The sequence below is a fragment of the Solanum verrucosum genome, unplaced genomic scaffold (assembly GCF_900185275.1).
Source record: "Solanum verrucosum unplaced genomic scaffold, falcon-dt-bn FXZP01000229.1, whole genome shotgun sequence".
Classification (NCBI taxonomy): domain Eukaryota; kingdom Viridiplantae; phylum Streptophyta; class Magnoliopsida; order Solanales; family Solanaceae; genus Solanum; species Solanum verrucosum.
The window spans coordinates 4,075,527-4,095,415 of record NW_026020011.1 but is presented as its reverse complement, the minus strand read 5'-3'; the positions used below and the strand labels follow the sequence as shown (position 1 = coordinate 4,095,415).

The following is a 19,889-nucleotide window of genomic DNA, read 5'->3' as shown; positions in this document are numbered from 1 at the left end:
TCATCCATTAAATCCACGTGGCACTTCCGTCGGGCCCGCAAAATCTACCCTCTCACCACGTAAACCATACTATAAAAAATATAAAAATAAATAGAGTAAAGATTCGACAATATACTAAAATATTTCATTTTTTGAGTTTCATATCTAAATTATCATGTATGCAAGTTTTTTTTATCTGGATTATCATTAAATATTAAGAGAAGTATTGAAAACATTCAAATTTGACATATTATTAGTTTCATCTCCCAATTTTTGACCGCCTTAAAAACGCCCTCTATTTGACTAAATAAACTTAGATACACCCTCGATTTGCAATGTAACATAACAAGTAATCTCAAAATCTTGTAGAGCACTAGTCTCTTAATAAGAAGTTGATAAAAGTGTTGGAGACACTCCTAAACTTAACGATAATTTATGAGTGTATTTCAGACATGTTGTAAGATCGAGATGTATTTAAGTTTAGTTAGTCAAATAAAATAATTTTTTATGGTCTCAAAATCTTGTAGAACCGAGTTTAGTATTGTTTTCAATAATTCTCTCAAAATTAAACATGATAAATTGAGAATATGTTTCGATAAATATTTGATTGTCGTTTATAAAAGAGAAATATTTTAAAGGTATTTTTTATCTTTTAACTATAAAAAATAAGTAACTATTATAAATTGGACTCTCTGGAAAGGCCAAAATAGTAAAAAATAATCATTCTCAACCGACGCGCCGTTTTGAAAAAGTAGAAAAATACAGAAAGCCTACGCGCCTCCCTACTATACCTTCTTCTTCAAAAAAATTATTTTTAGCAGCTCATTTTTTCTGTCACACAAAAGTACTAAGGGCTTTTTGGTCTCAAAAAAATTGTTTACCTTTCTATATACTCATTGTAGTCGCTGTGAAGTAGAAGTAATTACTGTTTTTTTTTTCTTTAAAGGAGGAATTATTAGTTTTTTTTTTTGTTTTTTGTTTTTTTGGTTGCTCGGATTCATCATATCGGAGAAAATTATCACTTTCCGGTGAGTCAATTTAATGTAAGTTTTGTTTTTTCAATTGAATTGAGTAATTGTGTAGATTTTGCTCCATTAATGTTTTTGTTAGTTTGTGTGACGAATTTTAGTTGTTCAAGTTGCTGTTCTGCTTAAGTTTTTGGTGTTACTGGCAATTGAGTTTAAATTTAACTATTCGAAGTGATTTGTGGGTAAATTGATTGTTGCTAACTAGATAGATGTGGCGGTTTTCAAATAGCAGTTCACCAATTCGAATCAGCAGTTGGAATCTCTCTACGTAGCATTTAACCTTTTTATTTTTAGAAAAAATTTAAATTGCGGTGTTCGGACGAACTTGTGTGCATTAGACTAATTCCAAGTGATACTTGCCAAAGTCGGCTTGGTAAGGTGTAGCCTAGTGGTCAACAAAGTGAGTTGAGAATCACCGGATCTCAGAGTGGACTTTTACCTTTACTGTTGCTCAATTGTGCATTTTGCTGCTCTTTTTAAAAGCATGATACCCAAAAAAAGAAAAAGAGAACTTGGGGCCTTTGGTTTTTAGTTTTATGGTATATTATGCTAGTGTCGCCATTTCCCTTAGAAAAGATCAACTTTTTAGTATAGTTCATTTAACAAGGTAGGATATTTTTGAGTTATGAACTTTAAATCTAGGATAGGATTTGTGGTTCCTCGTTACCGGACAATTTTTGATAAAAGAGGACCTCTTTCTGCAAGTTGCATGACTAATTCTTGAACTTATGGGAAGTGTTTATCTCTAGTTCTATCATATTTGTGAAAAATGAAACACTTGAGCCTAAAACATTTACTTTTGCAGTTTGTGGACTGCCAAAACAACTGTTTTTCTGGCTACTGATGTTTTCCAGTCATTAGGGAATGCCTATTAGCTTGATTATTGATTGAGGTTGCTGGCTTATTTGAAAGACGAGGATGAAGCTATCTGCACTCTTGACTTCTGCTGGAGTTAATATTTCAGTCTGTGTGGTGCTGCTCATTCTGTATTCCTTACTAAGGAAACAACCAACTTTTGTAAATGTCTACTTCAGCCAGAGATTTGCTCGGGTACGAACAAGACAGCTCGGTGGCTTTAACTTTGAGCGATTTGTTCCTTCTCCTAGTTGGATCTTGAAGGCATGGGAAGCATCCGATGATGAAATAGTTGCTGCCGGGGGATTGGATGCATTCGTGTTAGTGCGGATGATTGTTTTCAGGTGAAAGCTCAACTTTTCTCATTGTAGAAGTAATTACTTCCTCACCTTTTTTTTTGAAAAAGTCAATTTAGTGCCTGAAATTCAGAGTTAGCGATTCTTCCCTCAACTTTGTTCACGTTTCAACCGAAGTTCAGTAATTGTTAGTGAATATTTCATCAAGCTGAGGAATTCCAGTGGAAAGATGTTCACTTGTTGCTGAAATAGTAATTGCTTGTTGCCATGGACTGATTTTAAATAGTGTGTTTCCAATAAAGGTGGACAGTTTGCTGTCATTGTACTATTACAGTATGCATTTCCCAATAAGGATGTATAGCATATGTTAGATGGTGAATTTGTTCTTAAGTATGCTGTGCACCTATCTTTACTTCATCTATGTCGGGTCTATGTACCATTAGTCTTGTAAGTGTACTTACCTTTTCCTGCTTCTTATGGTGGACAGTTTCCGAATATTCTCCATTGCAACTACTCTAGGCCTTTTCCTCGTGGTGCCTCTTAATTATTTTGGTCAAGATATAAAGCGTCAGCAAATTCCTGCCGAGTCATTGGAGGTATTCACCATTGTGAATGTTGAGCCAGGGTCAAGATGGTATGAAACATGTGAAAGTATGCTGCTAATTATTTGAATGTAGATAATTAATCTATTCCCTTCTAAATGGACATACACAGATGCATAATGCAAGTAGTGATTTTATTCCATGCGATATAGAAGCTTTTGTCTTTGCCTAGTGTCCAACAATCTGCAAATGCCAAGTTTAATCCTTTCAGCATTTTGCATATGAAGTTAATGAATTTTACCTAATAACGAGAAACTATCCCTTTGTCCCAATTTATACGACACACTTTCCTTTTTAGTGCGTCCAAGAAAGAATGGCACCTTTGTATAATTAGAAACAACTAAACTTTATAATTCACTTTTACCCTTAATGAAATGATTTATAGCCACACAAATATCTAAGGTTTGTTTTAGAACACAAATTTCAGAAGTCTTCGTTTCTTTCTTAAACTTTGTGCCAAGTCAAACGATGCCACATAAGTTTTTTTTTTTTTTTTTGGGGGCGGGGGGATTATAGAAGAGATCTACTTGTAAGATTACCATAATTCCGTTTTTCACAGAAAAGATATGTGTTAATGACATTATTTCTTGATTTACTGTGCTTCTTTTCTATCACAGTTTACTCTTCACTTAAATTTGCCTCTACTTTTTCTTCAGGTTTTGGGTTCACTGCCTCGCACTGTATATCATATCCTGCTCCGCTTGTCTTCTTCTTTACTCTGTAAGAATTTACTACTAATTTCTAAATCATCTGTTATTTTTCTTTCCTGTTGAACTTGTATTTGTTTTACGCTAGATACTTCGTACTTATGCTGTGTCAGTATTTTTATCTTAAAGTTTTTGCTGCTTTCTTTTAGGAGTACAAGAGTATCTCAAAGAAGCGGCTGGCATACTTCAGTTCATCACTTTCCCGCCCAAGTTACTTCACTGTTCTGGTCCGTTCTATCCCAAAGTCTAAGGAAGAATCATACAGTCAAACACTGGAAAAATTCTTCATGAATTACTACGCATCAAGTTATCTATCTCATCAAATTGTCTATCGCTCTGGCTATGTCCAGAAACTGCTGGTGAGATTAAGATCCCTTATATTGTAGTCTAACTAGGCAAGCATTTGCATTGCAGCTTTGGAGAGCTTGGTGTTGTTCAAAGTTTCTCTTGTGCCCGAATAGATTATGCTGTTATGGTTTCAACTGATTTTTAATATTGGAGATGAAACTGTGTATATTATGAGTGTTGCATGAAGGGAGATGTGGGGACTGGGACCTATAAGTTTAGTCCTATTTTTCACGTTCAGAAAGATACACAAATAACTTTGCAATGTGTAAGATGAGGTGAAATCAATGTTTGGTTTGTGGTAGATATTCGCCACCAAGTACTACATAATAGATAGCAGATGCTTTATTTATCAAAAGAAAAGAAGATAGCAGAAGCTTCTGTTGGGAAGCACATGCTTTTTGGTCTTATCTGAGGAATGGGATGAACTTTTCATCTGAGATGGAGGTATCTCTTCTAGTTTTTAAGTTACCCTTTTCTCAAAAAAATCTGATGATTATAGCCTTTTAGAGTGGGCCCAGTGATGCTTGTGATAAAAATGAAAACCTTATGTGGTAGTTTTTGGTTAGGTTCTTGCACATTTACGCACCTCAACTATCCCACAAGGTGATTTCTTTTTGGCCAAAAACTTTTTCAAGCTTTGAAGTTTATTTGTTAGAGAAATTTTGCGAAAAAAGACCAAAACAATGTTACCATTTTTCTCTAAATTGAAAATCTTTTTTTTCTCTTTCAAATACATTGTTTTCGAAACATACGGGGCCTTTTTTATTAGCTTCAATGGCCCTAAGTGAAAAGCACTACTCCTCGAGCAGCTCACCTCCCTTTCTTTTCTTCTTATTTGAGTATTCTTATAACCCTTTTTGATATGAGAAAGAAACTGTTTCTGCATGAGCTTAAGATAGTACTCAGTTGGTTTTTTCTTAATCTAGACTTCTGCTTACACTACTGTTTTGACATTTAACTTCTTGGTTGGTGCTCTTCCTTTGCTCCTTCACTTTTTTTGTATTTGATGCTTAATGTATCATACGTTGTATGGTGACAGATTGATGCAGAGGAGGTGTTCAGAATGCTTAAAACAACCCAAAAGGAGCTTATGATATGTGGCATATGTGGAGGAGCTACTTCGTCTTTCAAGATGATTACCAATGGGTGTGATCGTGATGAAGGAAGAGATGATTGTGATGGTTCAGATTTGAGAAAAAAGGTGACATCTATCCCATTATATTATCATACATATTCATATGTTAGGAGTACTTCAATGCATATTTCCTTTATTGCATAGAGGATTGTGTTTTCATGAAGTCCTTTTACACATTTTATTGCTCAGCTTCTGTTCAGTCTGTTGACAATACCTGTCAGTAGGCAGCACCAATACCTGCCAAGTGGTGGCTTGGTTATTATGATTATGCCTCTGTATGCCTAGGGACAAAGTTTTTATTCAGTACTGTGTGTCCATCATTACATATTTGGAACTATATGGAAGTAATTTATCTGAAACTTTATGTGGTGTACATTTGACCTTCAAAACTTGGCATGCTGCATGATGAATATGAGCTCCATGAGTTAGTGAATTGTTATTAGTAGGAACTAGCTCATTGTGGTTATTGCTCCAAAGTTCAAATGCATAAATAGCTCATGAAATCCCATATTCCCGGTCCTCTCTGCTCGGATCCCACATTGGTCGAGGGTATAAGGTGTTGTTTTCTTATATGGTTTAAGGTTATCCTTACTTCATGGGCTAACTGTTGGTGTTGAGAGACTCGATACTTTTGGTGTTGAGTTAGATTCAATGTCTGTTTTCTTAACATGGTATTAGAGCCAAGCTCATCCTGTCCTTGGTATACCTAATATTGCACCCTCATGTTATGTTGTCATCACCAGAAGTCTAGACTTGAACGTGCATGGGAGTGTTTGACTCCCACATTGGTTGAGGGTAAGGGCTGTTATCTCCTTATATAAATTTAGACAATCCTTACCTCATGAGCTAACTGGGCTAACTGGGCCTGAGTTTAGCTCAATTGTCCATTTGCTTAATATTCAAATATTTCACTTCAATGACAGAAACAACATTGAGTTGCTTATGTTCCAGAGTATGTGTACTAATCCCTCTGGCTTTTATTGGTGATTTGCTTTCTTGTGCTCGACTCTTAACTGGTCAAATCTTTTGAAACTGTTGTTGGCCAAAACATGATGTGAACTGAAGGATATACATTTTTCTTGCAGGAGTCTGCAGCTGCTTTAGTTTTTTTCAGGAATCGGTATGCTGCTTTAGTTGCTTCGCAAGGTCTTCAATCTTTGAATCCCATGTCATGGGTTACGGATCCTGCTCCAGAACCAGATGATATGTACTGGTCAAACATTTGTGTTCCTTACAGACTCCTTTGGATTCGTAAAATTGCGCTTTTAGTGGCCTCTATTCTTTTTGTGGCATTTTTCCTTGTGCCTGTTTCACTAACACAAAGTCTCGTTCACCTCGACAAGCTGCAAAAGACATTTCCATTTCTTAGAGGATTTTTAAAGAGGTAATGCAGTCTTCTGTTTTGTTTCCATTTCTTGTAGTACAGGTGGTTTTGCATGTGAGTGTGTGTGGGTGTGTGTGAGAGAGGGAGAGTCAGAAGTGTTTGTGTGTGTAGATAACTTATAGACATTATATTGAATGTAATTAGATAAAGTCTGGCTGCATAATTTCATGATCGTATTCTTTTGAAAGGATGATACTGAGGATTCTAAAAGGAGATCCAATCAATATAGGCATTCAAAATTTTTAGTTAATTTTTCATCATCTAAAGAAAAAGGAAAGAGAATGGTCTTAACCTAACCCCAGGGCGGACCCCAATCAGAAGGCGTTAGACAGACTAAGGGCTTAAAAGAAGTTAATGATTGATACCAAATGATAGTAGCAGTTCATATACATAAATAAATAATAATAAAAGAATAATTGGAATCCACAGTTGTGGATCTTGATCCAAATGTTCTTTCTTGATCTAGCTACAAGGATGGGGCATCATGGGAAGATAAGTGTGGAAACCTAATAGAAATTACTACTAGTTGGACCCAACAAAGAAGATGTTATCAAGCGAATGTGTGATATGGCTCTCTTCTCAATATTTACCACGTTCCTTTGTATTGTAACATTTCCTGTTTGCTTTAATTAGAGTTTTTCATATTCATGCATTAAATAACTTGTGTTTTTTATGTCATTGCTTGAGAAATAGACATTATATAATGAGAGGGAAACATATGTGAGCAATATAGTAATCCATTTTCTCCTTCTTTCTTGCAGGACAGGAGTTCCTCAGCTTGTCACTGGATATCTACCAAGTGTTGTATTAATTTTGTTTTCGTACATAGTTCCTCCGTTGATGATGCTATTTTCTAAAATGGAGGGCTCTATATCTCGTAGTGGCAGGAAGAGGAGTGCATGCATAAAAGTTCTATATTTCTTCATCTGGAATGTTTTCTTTGGTAACATTGTCTCCGGATCTGTTATTGAGAGATTCAATAAAATTTTTAAGGATGTGAACAATCTACTTTCAACGGCTGTGCCATCAACGGTAACTCCACCCTCTCTCTGTGTATTTACCCGCCTTCTGTCTTGATGTAACCATCTTTTTCAAATATTCATGTTTTCTCATTTTCTATTCCCTAGCAATGTTAATGAATTAGTTTGCTTACCCTTGTCTTTCATCAATGATATTGTATCGTATAAATCGTGAATATACGCGACCTCAAGAGTTGATTGATTGGTAATATGTTTTTTTTTGCAGGCCACCTTCTTTATGACTTATGTTTTGACTTCTGGCTGGGCAAGTCTGTCTGTTGAACTCTTACAACCATTCGGTCTCATCTGCAGATTGTTCTCCAGGTTTATTATGAGAAACATGGATGGTTCATGTCATGGAACACTGACTTTTCCATACCATACAGAAGTTCCGAGGATCCTCCTATTTGGCCTCTTTGGTTTTGCATATGCCATTTTGGCACCTGTAATACTGCCATTCTTGGTAGTTTATTATTCCATTGCTTACCTCGTATATCGTAATCAGGTAAATATATCCTTCTAGTTTAAAAATCTTCTTTTATATCTCTTTGTTTTTATCTCTATTAGTTCGTTGACATTTTGTTCACAGAGTCTTGAAAACTAACATTTTTTCAACGCCTTTTTTTAGCAGTATTTATTGACCTCTACGAATGACCCTAGAATAATAAAGTGCATCCTGATTTTGTCTTGATTTGTGGGTTTTTTTTTTTTTTGGATGCCTGTCCTTGCCTTTAAATTTTGACGGCTAATGAGCTTCTTGTTTCTAGAGCTTACACTTCTCATCTCTCATATGTGGTGAAACTTATGAAAAGTGATGTTTTTAGAGTACGTCACACAGACTTCTCTTTCTGTGATGTTTTGGTATAGATATGACATAAGTTGGTGCTGATATGGGATATATTTAGGATCCAATCAGCTTAGGATAGATAGTAACAGATTTCTCGGAAGAGCATTTCAGATACTCAATATGGTATGAACTATCATTAAACAACATAACAACTATGCCACAATTTCAAATGAGTTAGGGTCAGCTAAATGAATCCTCACTGTCCATGTCGCTCCATTTAAGCCCGTCATACTCCAATATTGGAAAAAAATAGTTTCTCTAGCATTGGAGAGTCTCTAGAATTTTTAATATAAATCACTAACATCCATAAAGACCCCGAGCAAGTAGTGGAGCTAAAGTAAGCGTACTGACATGAGTAGAAATTAATCCCATCTAATCGGTATCGCCTATAGAGATCTTTTTCTTGCATTGTGCACTACTTTTCGCTAGGTCTGCACGGATTCTAAGATATTGTAGGTCTTTCAAGATAACTTTCTTCTATATGATATTAGGTCCACCTTGTTCCTTTTTAATGCCTGTATTCACCTAAAGTAAACGTACTAACATGAGTAGTAATTAATCCCCGAATTAATTGGTATCGCCTCTATATATATCTTTTTCTTGCATTGTGCTCTATTTTTCACTAGGTCTGCACGGATGCTAAGATATTGTAGTTTTTTCGAGACAACTTTCTTCTATGAGGTTTTAGGTCTACCTTGTTGCTTTTTTAACACCTGCGTTCACCATGGTCCCACACCTATAAATCAGTGCCTCTGGAGGTCGATGTAGGATATGGCCAAACCATCTCAAGCGATCTTATCTTATTTTGTCCTCTTTGTATTATTTGCACCTTCTGCCAAATGTGGTTATATTTAATATTTTCTAATCTTGTATGACTGGACTCGATTTTAGCATCTGCATCTTCTGATACTCATCTTGTGGATATGCTGGGCTTAAGAGGCCCAACATTCATTCCCATGCAATATTGTGGGTCTTAGATCCGTCGTATAGAATTTGTCTTTCACTTTGACAGGTACCCTCCTATCACATGACATTTTGGTAGTACTTACCATCCTATTTTTATTTTCTGTGTGACATCTTCATCTATGATACCATTTTCCTGGAACATCGGTCCTAAAATCTAAATTGTTTGCAATTAGGCACCGCAATCCTGTCTTATTTCACCTCAACTTCACTTTTCATATGCTGGCCAAAATTGCAGTGCATAAAATTCAGTCTCGATTGTACTTATCCTGAAACTCTTTACTCTCTAAAGTGCTACTTCATAGTGCAAGCTTTTCAGTGACACTCTTACTCACTAGCTTTGTCAAATTAATACAACATTGTTTGGCCCCAGTATCTTTTCTGGTGGGAGATGGCATGTAGTTCATGGTGGAATATATAGTGTTTTTTTTGTATTACCTCTAAATTCTAAGCATTATTTCGAAGAAACATGCACTTCTTACTGCTTCTCTGCTTAAAGTACTAGGAGGTTTTTATTTTCCGCTTATGGAATCACTATGCGGAATTGCATTCTTTTATTAGTCTTGCTACTTGTTGAGATAAGAAGGGATTATTTGCCAAGTTTTTGCTGATTCATGTTCTTTCCTTTTCACCAATGAATATCCACATTCTTGTATATTTTTTCCTTTTTCCTCTTTAGCCTGCGGTCTGACAACTTAGTGAAACTATCAGATCCTCAATGTATATGTGACAAAATATCAAACTGGTGGAACCTATTGGCCTATTGTGCACAACACGACAATTTTCTCAATGGTGCTGATGCAAATTATAGCTTTGGCGGTTTTTGGATTTAAAAAATCTTCATCTACATCAAGCTTCACTATTCCATTGATAATTTGTACACTCCTCTTCCATGAGTACTGTAGGCAAAGGTTTGAACCATTGTTTAAGGACCCTCCTGCTCCGGTATGACTAATCACACAGTTTATTTTATATGGTCATCCATATATGCCATCTTATTCCGTGCACATTTCGACAGATCCTCATTGAGATGGATAGGCAGGACGAGGTACATGGGAGGATGAAAGAGACGTATCAACAACTCACATCAGCTTATTGTCAGTTCAAATCAACCTTATTTTCACTGGGTAAAGCTGCTCCTGGAAATGACGAAGAGAACATGAGTATCCATACGGTTCAAGACATAGAAGATGTTAATCCAGGTTCAAATAGCTTAATAACTACTGTGGACAGCCTTGTTTATCTGGATGTTTTTTGACACGCTTTATTGCTTGCAGGGAAAAGTCCTTCGCATCTTCCTCCATCATGTACATCTGTTGAAATTAGAAGTCCTCATCATCCTTTATCACATATATCAAGTCCTCATCTTCTATCACCACACGCGTCTTTGGAAATTAAAAGCCCGCCACATATTCCATCATCACGTACGTCTTTGGAAATTAGAAGTCCTCCTCATATTCCTTCATCATGTACATGTTTGGAAGTAAAAAATCCTTCTCATCTTCCTTCATCACATACATTTTTAGAAATTAGAAGTCCTCACCTTCCTTCATCACGTACGTCATTGGAAATTAAAAATCCTTCTCATCGTCTTTCACCACGTACATCTTTGGAAATTAGACGTCCTCATCTTCCATCACCACGTACATCTTTAGAAATTAGAAGTTCCTATCTTCCTTCACCACGTACACCTTGGGAAATTAAAAGCCCTCATCTTCCTTCGTCAAATACATCTTGGGAAATTAAAAACTCCCTTCTTCCTTCACCGCGTGAATCTTCAGAAACTAAAAGTCCTCGTTCTGCTTCACCGCGTAAATCTTCACAGATTAAAAGTCCTCTTCGTTCACCGCATGAATCTTTGGAAATTAAAAGCCCTCATTCTGCTTCACCTCGTAAATCTTCCGAAATTAAAAGTCCTTGTCTTCCCTCACCAGGTACATCTTTGGAAATTAACAGTCCTCTTCATCCTTCATCAAGTACGTCTTCAGAAATTGAAAAATCGCGTGGCAAGTAGATGAATCTTTTCTGTGCATATATATGCCGCGTTGGTGTTGGTGCTAATTCTGCATTCTTACGACTGCCTATTGTATGAGCACGGTTGATGTGTCGTATGAACTGCCTTGTAAGGAGACTCCTTGGAAGTGTACATCAAACATACATTCGAAAAATGGCATCCGAAGAGACTTCTTGAAGTGTACAGAACTTGTTTGGAGGCTCTGAAGCTGCAAAAGTTAGAGAGTTACTATAGATTGTTTTTTTATATTATACTATAGATGGTTCCATGACTATGGATACCTGTGTATAAGTACATAGATGTATTGGTGAAACAGTTTGCTTGATCTGAGTAAAATTTTGTTTCTTTGAAACTTTATATCTCAAGTTATAATATGCAGTTATGCACTAAAAAGAACACAAGGGAAAACAACTACTCTTACATGAGTATTTGTATATTTTTCCCTATTAATAGTAGTTGGAATATGTATATATTCATTGAACCTAGTTTATGATAACCAAATTACACAATTATGGAGAGTGCTTGGGGATGACATGGCCATTTCTTGAGTACGGTACTAAAACAAACACTTTTGAGAAAGAGATATAGATTCACGTGAGGAGATTGTAGTTCGCCCGTTTGTGGGCAAACTACCTTTAGAGTTTGTGTAGTATTTATTTTGTATGGATTTGGAGTTAATGGGGATTACAATATTAAAAGATGGTAGTTATAGTTAGCCCATAAATAGGTTAACTGTCCGTTGTGATGTCTGTTTTTAGAGAGCGTCTCTTTTTGATGTTTAAGATTCAAAAGTGTCTGTTTTAGTGTCGGATTCACCATTTCTTCACATAAGTAGCTTCTAAATTAAACTAGAAATGCTTAAATGCATCCTAAACAAAAAAAAGAAAAGAAAGGCAGACCATATATAGTGAGTCTGATAATAAAGTTAAAAAGGACTCCTCCTTTACATCCCATAATATAATAAAAGGTATCTCGCATTAGCAGGGTTCGAAAGAGGCCTGCACCGCTCATAAGGAGTGTGATGTGGACAACTTAAAAGAATTGCACTGCTCATATGAGGTGTGACGTAGACAACTTATCTGCTTCCTTCTTTTGACAACTTTTAAAATGTATGAAATAAGCTTATCTGCTTCTCTTTGGAGACAGAATAATCCACAATTATTTAGTCCCTTATATATGTCCAAAAAAAGACCATGCTTTTCAACACAATTATTTTATATTAAGAAAAAAAAAACACTTTTTGTCCAGTGATTGCATAGGACAAATCTTAAAGGAATTTCCTCTTCTTAGTGACTGTCACTCTCATTTAATAAATTAATAATAAACCATTTTAGTTTATTATTAATTATTATGAGCTTAATATATTTTTATTAAACTTTAGGCAAAGGCAAATATACTACTACGTTTATCGATTTAGAACAACTTTACCCTCCCAGTTTTTGTTTATCTATTAAAATTGAAATTTTATTCTAAGAACAAACAAAAAAAACAAAAACATGTAACATATTAATAAATAGACTGTCCCACCGCTTACCATTTTAACTCCTCCCCCTTGGTTATAATTTACATGTTATAAACTAAAATCAAAGCGGAGTAATGATGTGTACGTTAATGTGTTTGACTGAACTCAATAACTTTCGTTCATATTTTGTATTTGTCTCAATAAATTTATTGAACATGTATAACTTGTAAAATTCAGAACATAATAATGTAAAAGGACTAGGACTCTAAATTCATAAGTTTTAAATCCCGACTACGTCACCTCCTAGCTAGGGTACATTTGTTCAATTAAATGCCTAGGTTAGACCTCTAAGCTTAAAACAAGATCACTGGCCTTAAATTAATTAGTGACTTTACATTATTTATTAGTACAAATCATCTTGTCATAAATTAATTTAAAGTAATCTACTTGGAGTTGACAAAAGTGTATCATTAGGCAGAGAAATTTCAAATAAAGTATGTGACTTATGAGTTAATATATATATATATATGCAAAGCCATAGTTCGATTAAATTTGAATTCACAGGATTTATTTCTAAGGGCGATGCTAGCTCCTAATTAAGTCGATCGTAACAGGATTTTTTTCCATTTCAAGGGGCTCAAACCCAAAACACCTTTGATTAAGCGTGAAGAAATCTCAATTATCCCACGACAACTCATATCGATCCTTTTTACATCTGTTAATAAATATTTCATATGTCAACGGTGTTTTCATCAACCACATCATGACTATATATAGTCTATAGCTTACCAAACAAATACTATTCATGAGGAATAAAAGTCAGCCTAAAGTTATATATGTAACTGATAGACTTTACTGCTGAAATTGACAATAGAGGAACAAATACTGCTGTTTCACACTAGATTCACTGCTATTACAACAAGAAGTCTGAAAACAAAACAATCACGAGTACACTACTGACATAATAAATCACAACCTAAGACAATAATGAACTTTAGTTGTATAATCATAAAGATCACAACCTTTCTAGACATTCGAGAGGCTAGAAACTCTCCCAGAATTCCCTTTTCTTTATTTTCTGAATACCCTCTTTTAACTTCCCTATAAGAATCACCTTGTCCTCAAGGTGAAAGTCTAGAAATTGTTGATCGATGATTGCATATTCCTCCCAAGTATTCTCAAATTCTGATAGGTTCTTCCACTTGATTAGCACTTCTAATTTACCATTGATTAGCTTCCTGATCTATCTCACTGCCTCAGGCTCAACCTGAAGCTCCAATTCTTGGGTAAGAAATGGAGGTAGGTTTTGTGCAGAAGTAGTTGGAAGCAAGCATTTTCTCAACTGTGAAACATGAAACACTGAATGAATGCATGCTCCAACTGGTAACTCCAACCGATAAGCTACAGGACCAATCTTTTCCAGAATCTTGTAAGGACCATAAAAGCAAGGACTGAGTTTTTCATTGATCTTCTTAGCCAAAGAACGTAGTTTGTAGGGCCGAAGTTTGAGATATACCATTTCACCAATCTCAAAAGCCAGTTCTCTACGATGTCGATCAGCTTGATTTTTCATTCTTTGTTGTGCTTGTAACAAATGTTCTTTGAGTTCGGTTAAGATCAGATTTCTAGTGCGCACCTGCTCATTTACTTCTTCCACCGCTGAAGTAGTGTCATCCATGTGAAAAATTGATGATGGATCCCTTCTGTATAATGCTTTAAAGGGTGTCATACCTGCAGATCTGTTAAAGGATGTATTAAACCAATACTCAGCCCAAGATAACCAGTGGGACCATTCCTTAGGATTTTCTCCTGCCATACAACAGAGATATGTCTCCAAACTTCAATTCACCACTTTTGTTTGCCCATCAGTTTCTGGATGATAGGAAGAGCTATACCGTAAGGTAGTGCCTGCTAGCTTGAATAGTTCCTTCCAAAATTGGCTTATGAACACACGGTCACGATCAGACACAATAGACTTGGGAAATCCATGCAATTTAACCACTTCCTTAATGAAAATAGCTGCCACATCTTTCGCATTAAAAGGGTGTGAAAGTGGAATAAAATGTGCATACTTAGTAAGACGATCCACTACAACCAAAATAGTATCAAACCTATGGGATTTAGGAAGTTCAGTAATGAAGTTCATACTTACATCCTCCCACACATGATGAGGTATAGGCAAAGGTTGGAGTAACCCCGCAGGACTCAAAGTTTGAGACTTGTTCTTTTGACAGATTTCACACCTAGCAACAAAGTCTTGCACATCCCTCTTCATACCTTTCCAGTAGATATTCTCGGACAGCCTTTTATATGTGCGAAGATACCCCGAATGGCCTCCAATAGAAGAAGAATGAAGCTTTTTCAATAGCCCAGGTATTCGAGATGATCCTTTTGGCAAAACCAAGCGTCCTTTATATAGTAGACATCCATTCTTCAAGCTGTAGTTGTCATCTGATTGTTGTCCTGAAATTGACTTTTGCAAAATAGAAGCCATTTTGGTGTCTCGTTGTACTTCCTGGTCCCATTCCTCCTTGTCTTTATATTGCCAAATTGAAAACACATATAACTTTGAAGATTCCCCGCGTCTTGACAAAGCATCAGCCACTCTATTTTCAACATCCGGTTTGTACTTGATCTCAAACTTATAACCCATGAGCTTGGAAACCCATTTCTGTTAAATCTCATCCATAACCCTCTGTCCTAGCAAAAATTTAAGGGCTTTTTGGTCAGTTTTAATGATGAAATGATGGCCTAGCAAATAGTGATTCCATCTCTTGATAGCCAACACGATAGCCATTAGCTCTCGTTCATATACCGAACATTGTCTCGCTCTGGAAGAAAGCATTCAACTGAAATAGGAAATAGGCTTACCATTTTGCATCAAAACTGCACCAACACCAAATCCCGAAGCATCAGCTTCAATTACAAAGGGTTGAGAAAAGTTTGGCATCGATAAGACAGGCACTTGAGTCATAGCCAACTTCAATGCCTCAAAAGCTTGTTGAGCGCGTTCTCCCCATGAAAAGGCATCTTTTTTTAGTAAATCAGTTAAAGGGGCAACAATCTTACCATAATCTTTGACAAATTTTTTGTAATATCCCGTGAGTCCCAAAAATCCCCGCAAAGACTTTATATCTCTAGGACTTGGCCAAGATATCATACTGTCAATCTTGGAGGGGTCAACCTGCACTCCTTCAGAGGAGATGATATGACCCAAATATTCAAGTTTAAGCTGACCAAACGTGCATTTCTTCTTATTGATTACCAGCTGATTCTGTTTGAGAATATCCAAAACAACCTTCAAATGCCCCAGATGTGAAGCATAATCCTTACTGTAAATCAAAATATCATCAAAGAATACTAAAATAAATTTTCGCAAATGATCCCTGAAAATATCATTCATTAGTGATTGAAAATTTGAGGGTGCATTGGTCAAACCAAATGGCATGACCATAAACTCTTAATGTCCCTCATGAGTGTGGAAGGCTGTTTTTGCTTCATCTCCAGCTTGAATGCGAATTTGATGATAACCTGACTTAAGATCCAACTTGGAAAATATGGTGGCTCCCCCTAGTTCATCAAGTAACTCATCAATGCATGGTATTGGAAATTTGTCAGGGATCGTGATATTATTAAGAGCCCGATAATCCACGCAAAATCGCCAACTTCCATGCTTTTTCTTAACCAGTAATACTGGACTAGAATATGGACTAGTACTAGTTTTAATGATTCCAGCAGCCAGCATCTCTTTGACCAAACGCTCGATCTCTGCTTTTTGAGAATGAGGACATCGATATGGACGAATGTTTGGTAGTTGTGCTCCAGATTGAAGAGTAATAACATGATCCCAAGAACGACGTGGTGGTAGGCCTAAGGCCTGCTCACTTACTTCTAGATAATCATATAATAACTTTTCAATCTCCTTTGATGTTATAGCTGCTTCATCTTCAGTTATTGTTACCTGATTCAACTCGACCAGAAATCCTTGGTTTCCTTTCTTTAACAAATTGGTCATGGCTTTGAGTGACACTACTGTTCGAACCATGGTTGGATCCCCTCGAAGCGACACCAATCTTCCTGCATCTTTGAATTTCATGGTAAGAAGTTTCCAATTCACCCTCATCTCTCCTAATGTGGCCAACCATTCCATCCCTAATACCACATTAGTTCCCCTCAATTCAAATAGAAAATACTGTTGGTTGATTTGGACTCCTTGCACGTCTATCCTTACCTCGTTGCATACCTCACTTCCACTAACCTTCTGACCATTACCAATTGTTACTTCAAATCCTTTGGTCTTCTTAATAGGTAATTGTAGATGATGAGCGAGGGTGGATGATATAAAATTATGGGTAGCTCCACTATCGACCAAAATTATCACGCCGTGCCTATGAATCTTCCCTACAAGTTTCATTGTTCTACCTCATGTAAGGCCCACAACTGAATTCATATTCAACACCATCATAGTATCTTTCATTTCCCCTTCAGTTACATCTTCTCTGATAGACTCAAAGAATTCCTCTGTTTCATCTTCATCTATGTTGGGTGCCTCTGAAATAATCAATAGGTTAAGCTGCCTATTTTTACAATGATGATTAGGGCCAAATTTTTCATCACATCTAAAACATAACCCTAGCTCTCTTTTTCGGGCAAATTCTGAATCAGACAACCTTTTGAATTGTCCTTCAGACTTTGCTACTGCAGTCCCGTTGAAGCTAGTTGACTTTGTGGCAGTATGCATTGTTGAATCAGTGTTACGACTTGCTACTCCGGCTCTTAAGTCACGAGATTCAAGAATGTTTGCAACTCGGTGATAATTGGGTCTAAACCCAACTGGTTTATTGCTTGCACTTCCTCTGCCTGATTCAAATTTAAAACCTTGTACTTGCTGCAAAACATAATTTTGATCCTCCACCTTTTGAGCCATCTCCATTATCTCCCTCAATGTTTGAGCCTGTAACAACATCACTTCTGCCCGAATTTCCTCTTTCAACCCATTTAAAAACACTCCAGATAACATTCCATCAGATGCCTCCTTCATAGATGCTGACACCTTTTCAAATTCTTCACGAAACACAGTAACTGTGCTAACCTGCTTCAACCCCATTAAGGCAGCATATTGGTTGATTTTTTGAGAATGATGAAATCGATTCAACAACTCTCTTTTGAAGTCTTCCCAGGTTAACATTTGTTCCCGAGATTCCATCCAATAATACCAATTTAAGGCTTTTCCTTCCAAACAAACACCTGCTGCCTGTAATCTTTCCGCTTCAGAAATTTCATTCACGGCAAAATATCGCTCCACTCTAAAAATCCATCCCAAAGGATCCTCTCCTTCGAAAACTGGTAGTTGTAGTTTTCGAAACTTCTTCCCATCTTTTTCTCCAGCCCAGTTGACATTGCTTCCCTCTTCTTGGTTTCCGATAGATCTGGTTTGAGAAGGAGATGCTTCTGCCATCATAGTTCTTCCTTGTGCTTCAATTCTCGCAAGAGTCTCTGTCATTTCTTGAAACCATCCTTCCAGTTTTCTGACATCTTCTCTTACCCCTGTCAAATTTGTCTCCACTTGTTCGACTCGTCACTCCATCCTACTCACCATCCCTGAACGTTACTGCTCTGATACCAATTTGATAGACTTTACTGCTGAAATTGACGATAGAGGAACAAATACTGTTGTTTCACACTAGATTCACTGATATTACAACAAGAAGTCTGAAAACAAAACAATCACGAGTACACTACTGACATAATAAATCACATCCTAAGACAATAATGAACTTTAGTTATATAATCATAAAGATCACAACCTTTCTAGACATTCAAGAGGCTAGAAACTCTCCCAGAATTCCCTTTTCTTTATTTTCTAAATACCCTCTTTTAACTGCCCTGCCCCCTATTTCTACAGAAAAAACCACCCAATACATGTGTAACTGTCTCATGACAGTTACTAAGTTTCTTAATTGTTTATTTTGGCCTCCTGGAATAAGTTTTTATAACTTGAGGCACATTAGTAACTAAAGTCTAAATACTGTAATCAACTTTATAAGCTTCCCCTGTGTACATGTTTTGTCCTCCAAAAGATGTGTTTTAAATATTTTCATGACTTCATAGTTAATTGGGGTGTGCTTGGTATATATTTAAGGAGAAGACAATTAGTTAATGATGTATTTATATGTCATCATATCATATGCTATAATAGACGAATAAAAGTGAAATTTATTTTTAGTATAATGAATAAGTAAAACTGAATGTAGGGATTATTATGCAACTTAATTGAATAATCAAGTGAAGAGATGCAAATATTTAGGTAAACAAGTTTATTAGGTTTTAATTTCTCCAACAATTAAACACAATCACATAGAAGAAGTTTACAAAAATATTATTCATCATTATAATTCCCAAATGCACCTTCAATATTGTTTGAAACAACTAGTGGAGGAATTGGAAATATGAACAAATTAAATTATTCATATCTTCCCTCTCCAAGCTTCCTCCTAAAGTAGTGACATGTTTTTTACTAAACATATCCTCATATAACATTTCAAGACCATCTATATTTTTTTGTGAATTAGTAGTGTACATCACATGCTCAATCTCACCCGCATTCATTGTTTATAGCTAGGACTATTGGAGTATCTGATCTCATTGGTGCCTCTAACTTTCGTCTCTGAGTGTCAGTGTCAGCCCAACAAAATGCTTTCTCGTCCATGTTGTACTCATTAGAATTTAAGGAAGGCGATTTCGTCATGTGTATGACATTCATTGGACTAGAAGTCATCAAATGAATAGAATTGTGATCAAACATTGGATACATCAAAGAAAAATTATCCATAGGTGGATCATATTGAGGATTTGTTACACCATCATCATTATCATCTGAGAATATTTCTCCAAGCTTCATCAACAACTTTCTAATCGACACGTGGCTCTTCTTGATTTGAGTGTTGTATAATTGGTTGCAAAAATAGGAAGCTCATTCAGGCTAGCTAGGGTTTGTGTTAATAATAATATTGTTGTGATCATAAACTATATTATCTCTTGCTACTTTTGTTGATACTTGTTTTTGGCTTTTCCCTCTATGGTTTTTGCGTTGTTTTCCAAATAATTTATTCTTCAAATTGGTGTTCCAATAATTCTTTATATCATTATCAATTCTTCCAGGAAGTTGTGCAACAATAATAGACCACTTGATTCATCATAAATATTAGCGAAACCAAATATTTAGAGTCAGTGATATCAAAATTAGTCTG

The 19,889-nt window shown here is 36.1% G+C and overlaps 3 protein-coding genes across 4 annotated transcripts in view; 2 read left to right on the top strand and 1 right to left on the bottom strand.

Moving 5' to 3' along the window:
- LOC125819887 (probable rhamnogalacturonate lyase B) overlaps positions 1-19,889 on the top strand; it is a 425,441-nt gene that overhangs the window by 236,653 nt on the left and 168,899 nt on the right. The gene's annotated exons all lie outside the window — the stretch shown is intronic.
- Positions 1,873-11,529, top strand: LOC125819881 (CSC1-like protein RXW8). Its single transcript, XM_049499284.1, has 11 exons — positions 1,873-2,206; positions 2,646-2,792; positions 3,417-3,480; positions 3,617-3,826; positions 4,855-5,016; positions 6,036-6,334; positions 7,096-7,366; positions 7,580-7,858; positions 9,875-10,108; positions 10,182-10,365; positions 10,441-11,529. The coding sequence occupies exons 1-11, from the start codon at positions 1,926-1,928 to the stop codon at positions 11,175-11,177; spliced, it is 2,868 nt and encodes a 955-aa protein (XP_049355241.1). The 5' UTR covers positions 1,873-1,925; the 3' UTR covers positions 11,178-11,529.
- LOC125820347 (uncharacterized mitochondrial protein AtMg00860-like) lies at positions 15,485-16,042 on the bottom strand. The gene has a single exon (XM_049499784.1). It carries the CDS (start codon positions 16,040-16,042, stop codon positions 15,485-15,487), a length of 558 nt encoding a protein of 185 aa, XP_049355741.1.